The 8,225-nt window shown below is 34.2% G+C and overlaps 1 protein-coding gene across 1 annotated transcript in view; it reads right to left on the bottom strand.

Annotated features, from left to right (window-relative positions):
- Nucleotides 1-6,143, bottom strand: part of LOC103129898 (basement membrane-specific heparan sulfate proteoglycan core protein-like) — a 17,138-nt gene extending 10,995 nt beyond the window's left edge. Inside the window, exons 1-6 of the mRNA XM_016665484.1 lie at nt 6,125-6,143; nt 4,373-4,579; nt 3,200-3,325; nt 2,608-2,871; nt 1,322-1,591; nt 717-971 (exon numbers count right to left, since the gene is read on the bottom strand). Of these exons, the coding sequence (XP_016520970.1) occupies nt 717-971; nt 1,322-1,591; nt 2,608-2,871; nt 3,200-3,325; nt 4,373-4,579; nt 6,125-6,143 (1,141 nt within the window). The remainder of the gene's footprint in view (nt 1-716; nt 972-1,321; nt 1,592-2,607; nt 2,872-3,199; nt 3,326-4,372; nt 4,580-6,124) is intronic.
- Between the last annotated feature and the right edge of the window lie 2,082 nt (nt 6,144-8,225).

The raw sequence follows: 8,225 nt of genomic DNA, 5'->3' as shown, positions 1-8,225 counted from the left end.
AAAACTGCAGCAGGACCAGAGAATCACAATCTGCCTCCTATCAGCTTTTATTGGCTCATTGGAGGATGGAGGGATTTTATATGAGAGACATTTTACTAAAATAGAGACAGTATTGTGCAAAAGTCTTGGTCTAATCATTCATTCTCTATACTGTCCTTCCAAGAAAGCTAAATTTCTGATCAGTTTAAAACTGATTGTGTTCAAACATCCTCCAGACTTTCTAATTTCAGTATTTTTGTTTTTCTACCAGGTTTGGCTTCTTTTTTTTATTAAACACAACAATTGTAATATATTCTTCATCTTAAATCCAAAATTATAAAAAGGTAATTTTGATTTATTATTTATTTCCATAGAATTGAACAAAAGAAACTTTGGGCATTGAGTTTGTTTTCCTTTTCATTTTCTAATAAATCTTCATCTTTCAGCATCAGCCTGTTAAAGTGAATATAAATATATGGATCTAATCTGTGCTGACAGGATGCTAAAAAGGTTAAAACGAAGTCTGGCTGCCCAGCAGCATCAAAGTAGAGCTGGTTTAAAAGTCTAAACAGAAAATACTGTAATCTGCATCTTAAATACATTATGAAATATAACAGAAGTGAACTTTAGTGAACACCATGAGAGCTTAATGTTTTTTTTTAAGTGAACCGATTAGATGTAACTTAATGAAACATTGTAAATAATTATTTCATATCTACGATAGATTATCTACTTACAAACAGTTAATGAGTAATTATCACTCCATTGTGTGAACTGATGGTTTCCTCTTCCTCTACAGCTGTATTCTCCGCTGTCAGACTCAGTAACGTCGTTGATTCTATATTCACTGGATGTTGGAGAGTTTTGGTCATTTGTCCTCCATTCATACGTCCACTGAGTTTCTCCTCCTCCTCTGATCTCACATGTCAGAGTGACCGTCTCTCCACTGAATATATGAGGCCAGTTGGGTTTCAGGGTCACATAAATGGAGACTGTTCAGAGAAAGAAATCTGTGGTTAGAAAATAAAACGTTTCCTGCTAAGTCAGGTTAAATTTATTAACCCTTAAGTTCAAGGGTTAAGATTACAAAAAACGTTCAATTAAACGAAATCATTGAAAATGCACAAAACATAAGTTAATTTTACAAGACAATGAATTATCATGAATAATATAGAAAAGAAGTCATTAATTTAAAATCCGTAAATCTAACAAATACTTTCCATACCAGGATACTGTCAGCTGTAAATATCTAATCTCAGCCTAGATATTCCTTTTTGTAACACCTGATCTAAGAATCAGTTTAAAATCATCCAAAGCTTGAAGATGCTAATGTCTTTCTCACCAGTTTTAACGTCGACTTCATTGCTGTATTCAGTGTAGAAAACTGGATCTCCTCTTCCTCCTCTGCAGCTGTAAACACCTTCATCTGAGACACTGAGGAATCCATCTGGTTCATTGTTTCTGATGAGCTGAGCTGTAGAAGACTCTGAGTTTTGTCTGAACCAGTCAAACTTCCAGCCGTCAGAGTTAAAACCAGAGCAGGTCAGTGTCACACTGCCCCCTGCTGGCAGGAATATTTTCTCTGGTGTTACTGTGGCTTTGGGTTTATCAGCTGTTGTGGCAAAACATAAATACAATTAAATATTCAGATTATTGCTTAAAGAAATATTATGTTGTTACTATAAATCACGTATTCACCTTTTAGAACCAAACACAAATAATGAAGCCTAAACATGATTGACAGGTCAGATTTACCATCATATGATGAATATGAATTAAATTATATCTTAAAAATATACAATAATAATAAAATGAAAGACATTTCGTTATTGTAAGCATAATCTCAAACCTGCATTAATAATTAAGTTCTGTCTTACAATTTGTAAAGCTACTTGTGTATTTATCAACCAGGAGGTCCAGAAGGATGAAGGTCCAGACTGAACGACTCAGGAAGAGTTTTTAACATCAGACTGAAAAAACTCAAGAAAATCACAGAATCTGGAAATGTTTTCATCATGTTGCTGCTTATAGGATCACTGCACAATCTTCTTGTACTGTCAGAAATGTATTAATTATAATAAAATCATTTATCTGACATCTGCTAGTAAATCTTGTTTATAAACATGAGAGTGATTAAATATGTAACTATTTCAGTTAGTGGTGTCGATTAGTGTTGAACTCAGTTAATATACATTTAAATATGATACATTTCATACTGGAGAGAAACCATAATATAACATAATATATCCCGTTGTTCTTTAACATCTTGTCCAGTAGACAGTTTGTTGCTGCGATGTGATGCTAAATCTGATTCAGTGTTTATCTTTAACTACAGAGTTCATCTTAACTCTCCTCTCTTTGCATCTGTTTAGTTTTTAAAACAGACACAGTTCTCCAAAATGTTTTCTAATCCTTATTATTATTATTATTATTATTATTATTATTATTCTCTCTCTATTTTCCAGTAATGCTACAGTTCAGTTCAATATCTGATGTTTACCAGAGAAATCACGAGAGAGCTTCATGAGGATCCTGGATCAGAAATGCTTCCTGTTCTGGTTTGTTTATGTAGATCAGTAAACTAAAGACAGAACATTCTCAGTATGAATGCAGATCAGTCTGACTCACATAAAGCTGGCAGTCTGAAGGTACCACTCCATTCTGTTAGCTGATGGTCTCTTCTACCCGAACACTGGTATTCTCCACTGTAGGCCATAGTAGATGTGTTGATCCTGTATTCATTGGATGGTGTAGGGTCTTCACTGTTAATGCTCCAATAATACGTCCACTGAGGTCCTTCATCTTTCTGGATCTCACATCTCAGAGTGACCGTCTCTCCTCTGTATATCGGAGACCAGCTGTGTTGCAGAGTCACTGAGGCTGTGCTGGAAACTATTAAAAAATGCAATAAAAACAGAAACTATTATCATCCTTAAATTAAAAACTAGAAAGTGCCTGAAACGTAAATAGAAGATGAATGAGTTTGATTTATTTCATAAAATTCAACTTCCAGAAGTTAAAAATTAAGAACTGATCTAAATTAATCCTCAGAAAGTCTGCTATTTCATGTCAATTGCATATTTAAACTCAACTTTCTCAAAAATTAAGATTTCTTTACTCTCCGAAGTCAAGCTTTCTTTATTTTCAGTTCTGCAGCTGTAGAATCCTCCTTTTCTTATATTGAAAACTCCATCTGACCTAAACTCTGATTTAGTCAGACCTGTGGATGAGGTTCGTCTACAGAGTTCATATGATGAACCAGCAGGTTTCTGCACAGTACAGTTCACTGTCACACTGCCCCCTGCTGGTATGGTGGTTTTGTCTGCTGTCAGAGTGACGTCTGTTTCTGTAAAAAAAACAAAAAAAAAACAAAACAAAACACAAAAAACCCACTTACCATCACTTATATTTGGAAGATTTCTCAACAACGTGACTAATCAGTTTAACTTTTAAATCCAGAGCAAGTCTTAAACAAGTTGGACATTTTAAAAATGTACCATTAATAAAAAATAATGGTAAATACAGTCTATCCAACAAACTACAGATTTTTGGAAAGAAATGACTAAATCACTGAATGTATCTTAGTGATTTTGTCTTTTAGGTCAGTTAGGATGAAGAATCACAACAAAATAATTTTCAGAAACTTTTCACGTTTCAAGGGTACTAAAGTAAACTGATTCTGTAGAGGACAGAATATGCCAAAATAATAGTTTTAAATATAGAAATTAATAGTCAAATATTGATCTTGTCCAAAAAAGTCTAATTCACTATAACAGCAGCTGATTTTTGTTCCTGTTTAGAATTATAAAAAAAGTAAAACTGCATGTTTACAATTAAAAAAAACATTAACTCAATGTTTCAGGTCAGCAAAACATTTAACTAATGAGATTAATAAATCTGAGTGTAAAGGAAAATGAAATAAGTAATTTTATTGGCCACATGAACTTTTTGCCTCCAGATGGCGCTGAAGAGAGAAAAGCTTTCAGTTTTCAGGTTTAGCTCAAATGTTTCTCCTCTAAGTTTCCTCTCATGTCAATGTTCAGTTTTAAGCTTCTTATGGACATGATAACTCCATGTAACTACTGGAGAGACCAGGAATAAACACATTGAACAGTTTGTGCTTGAAACCAGAATGACGATGACTTTTTTACTGATAAGGTCGTTTCTACTTCCTCTTTATCTGATCTCTTGTTCTTACTCACTCTGACCTGATGAGATGATCAAAAGGAGAAACAACCTAATCTGCAATTAGTATTTTTTNTTCTGGTTTGTTTATGTAGATCAGTAAACTAAAGACAGAACATTCTCAGTATGAATGCAGATCAGTCTGACTCACATAAAGCTGGCAGTCTGAAGGCATCACTCCATTCTGTTAGCTGATTGTTTCTTCTACCCGAACACTGATATTCTCCACTGTAGGACTCAGTATCTGTGTTGATCTTGAATTCATTGGATGGTGTAGGGTTTCCACTGTTAATGCTCCAATAATACGCCCACTGAGGTCCTTCATCTTTCTGGATCTCACATCTCAGAGTGACCGTCTCTCCTCTGTATATCGGAGACCAGCTGTGTTGCAGAGTCACTGAGGCTGTGCCGGAAACTATTAAAAAATGCAATAAAAACAGAAACTATTATCATCCTTAAATTAAAAACTAGAAAGTGCCTGAAACGTAAATAGAAGATGAATGAGTTTGATTTATTTCATAAAATTCAACTTCCAGAAGTTAAAAATTAAGAACTGATCTAAATTAATCCTCAGAAAGTCTGCTATTTCATGTCAATTACATATTTAAACTCAACTTTCTCAAAAATTAAGATTTCTTTACTCTCCGAAGTCAAGCTTTCTTTATTTTCAGTTCTGCAGCTGTAGAATCCTCCTTTTCTTATATTGAAAACTCCATCTGACCTAAACTCTGATTTAGTCAGACCTGTGGATGAGGTTCGTCTACAGAGTTCATATGATGAACCAGCAGGTTTCTCCACATTACAGTTCACTGTCACACTGCCCCCTGCTGGTATGGTTGTTTTGTCTGCTGTAAGAGTGACGTCTGTTTCTGTAAAAAAACAAAAAAACAAACAAAAAAAAAACAATAAAACACTTACCATCACTTATATTTGGAAGATTTCTCAACAATGTGACTAATCAGTTTAACTTTTAAATCCAGAGCAAGTCTTAAACAAGTTGGACATTTTAAAAATGTACCATTTAAAAAAAAAAATAATGGTAAATACAGTCTATCCAACAAACTACAGATTTTTGGAAAGAAATGACTAAATCACTGAATGTATCTTAGTCATTTTGTCTTTTAGGTCAGTTAGGATGAAGAAGCACAACAAAATAATTTTCAGAAACTTTTCACGTTTCAAGGGTACTAAAGTAAACTGATTCTGTAGAGGACAGAATATGCCACAATAATAGTTTTAAATATAGAAATTAATAGTCAAATATTGATCTTGTCCAAGAAAGTCTAATCCATTATAACAGCAGCTGATTTTTGTTCCTGTTTGGAATTATAAAAAAAAGTAAAACTGCATCTTTACAATTAAAAAAACATTAACTCAATGTTTCAGGTCAGCAAAACATTTAACTAATGAGATTAATAAATCTGAGTGTAAAGAAAAATGAAATAAGTAATTTTATTGTCCACATGAACTTTTTGCCTACAGATGGCGCTGAAGAGAGAAAAGCTTTCAGTTTTCAGGTTTAGCTCAAATGTTTCTCCTCTAAGTTTCCTCACATGTCAATGTTCAGTTTTAAGCTTCTTATGGACATGATAACTCCATGTAACTACTGGAGAGACCAGGAATAAACACATTGAACAGTTTGTGCTTGAAACCAGAATGACGATGACTTTTTTACTGATAAGGCCGTTTCTACTTCCTCTTTATCTGATCTCTTGTTCTTACTCACTCTGACCTGATGAGATGATCAAAAGGAGAAACAACCTAATCTGCAATTAGTATTTTTTTGCTTAAAAGTATAAATTCAACAAAAATGAATCCAATGTTGTTGAGTTATTCTGATCATCTAACCACTACAATTAATATAAAATATATATATTCAGTTAAAAGGTATAATTATTTGGTTAGTTATTTATGTATGAGACACTGAAAAAAAAACTATTAAAAAAGAAAAGATTCTCACCATCAGCATGAACATACATGAGGTCACTGATCACTGCAATGAAGAATTAAAGTTGATCAGATACGATCAAACTGACAGAAAAAAATTCACAACAAACATTTGAACAATAGCAACATTTCAGGTAAAACTACTTTGGTTTTAGAAATAAAGGCAGGGAGAGAAAATCAAAAAGCATTTATATAAAACCTCTGGTCAGAGTTAATCATAGAAACACACATCGCTTCTTGTCAAGATGACAGAGAAACAGATCAAATAGAGATGAACTCTTTTTCCTTCATGCAGAAACATTTTGATCATTGAACATGAAGTCAGTGATGAACTTACAGAAAAATCCCAGCATGCAGAGCAGAGCGTTCTCCATCCAGACCTTCTGCTCCTCAGAAAGGTTTCTACGTTGTTTTATCTATAAGTATGAAGCAGAAGTTACTTCTGCCACACATAAATGACACCAGCATGTTTTATGCTTCTCAGTATAGCTGTGTGTTTCCTTCCCTTTTTACACAAACTTCAGAGCAACAGCAGCAGCTTTGACCGCAGCATTTGGTGGGTTTTATTTCCTGTCCACTGAACAGACATTTCAACCTGTTTCATGAACAAAACTCTGTATGTGGTTATAAAAATACTGCGACTTTAAACAAATATTGCATGTTGTAAAGAAAGGCCTTGATGTGAATCTGAGTTTTTGTCAGCAGTTTCTTTCTGACTCTTAAATTTCTCGTTTTGTGCTGCATGATTTTACATTTTTTTCACATTTTTTTGGTGTAACTTCCTGTCAGCTGCTTCTCAGCTCAGTGATAAACAAATGACCTGCCTGGTGGGTTTGCAGCTTATGTGCTGTTAAGTAACACAATTAGATATTATAATGTGATTAAAAGCAGCTAATGACTCAAGGGACATTGAAAACCACGATGTTACTGAATAAGGAGCTGAATCTGGTGAGAATGTGTGTGAGTGTCTGAGAGAGAGTTAAGTGAAACCAACAAGAGCTACTTGAACCACAGCAAGTTATTCAACCTTAAATATCTGAGCCACAATATGTTCTTGATGATCCACCAGCCCTGATGGACGATAACATGGATGCAGAGAATGAAGCTGAGGATAATAATAGTCTTTAAAATATAACTGGTTCAAATCAGTTTATTTTCTTCAAATTTTTTCTCAATCGATTTCTTTTTCAATATGCTTTCTTTTGCTAAAAATTTTACATTGTCTTGATACAAGGCTTTCTGTCCTATGTTTATACTAGGGATGCTCTGATCNGAAAAATCCCAGCATGCAGAGCAGAGCGTTCTCCATCCTCACATCCATACCTTCTGCTCATCAGAAAGGTTTCTACGTTGTTTTATCTATAAGTATGAAGACGTTACATCTGCCACACATAAATGACACCAGCATGTTTTATGCTTCTCAGTATAGCTGTGTGTTTCCTTCCCTTTTACACAAACTTCACAGCAGCAGCAGCAGCTTTGACCGCAGCAGTTGGTGGGTTTTATTTCCTGTCCACTGAACAGACATTTCAACTTGTTTCATGAACAAAACTCTGTATGTGGTTATGAAAATACTGCGACTTTAAACAAATATTGCATGTTGTAAAGAAATATGTTAATGTGAATCTGAGTTTTTGTCAGCAGTTTCTTTCTGACTCTTAAATTTCTCGTTTTTTGCTGCATAATTTTAAAAATTTTTTCACACCTTTTTTGTGTAACTTCCTTTCAGCTGCTTCTCAGCTCTGTGATAAACACATGACCTGCCTGGTGGGTTTGCAGCTTATGTGCTGTTAAGTGACACAATTAGATATTATAATATGATTAAAAGCAGCTAATGACTCATGGAACATTGAAAACCGTGATGTTACTGAAAAAGGAGCTAAAGCTGGTGAGAATGTGTGTGAGTGTCTGAGAGAGAGTTTAAGTGAAACCAGCAAGAGCTATTTGAACCACAGCAAGTTGTTCAACCTTAAATATCTGAGCCACAATATGACCTTGATAATCCACGAGCCCTGATGGACGATAACATGGATGCAGAGAATGAAGCTGAGGATAATAATAGTCTTTAAAATATAACCAGTTCAAATCAGTTTATTTTCTTCTTCAAATTTTTT

Source organism: Poecilia formosa, unplaced genomic scaffold (assembly GCF_000485575.1).
Source record: "Poecilia formosa unplaced genomic scaffold, Poecilia_formosa-5.1.2 Scaffold589, whole genome shotgun sequence".
In the NCBI taxonomy this organism is placed as follows: Eukaryota; Metazoa; Chordata; class Actinopteri; order Cyprinodontiformes; family Poeciliidae; genus Poecilia; species Poecilia formosa.
This window is presented reverse-complemented; position numbering and strand designations above follow the sequence as displayed.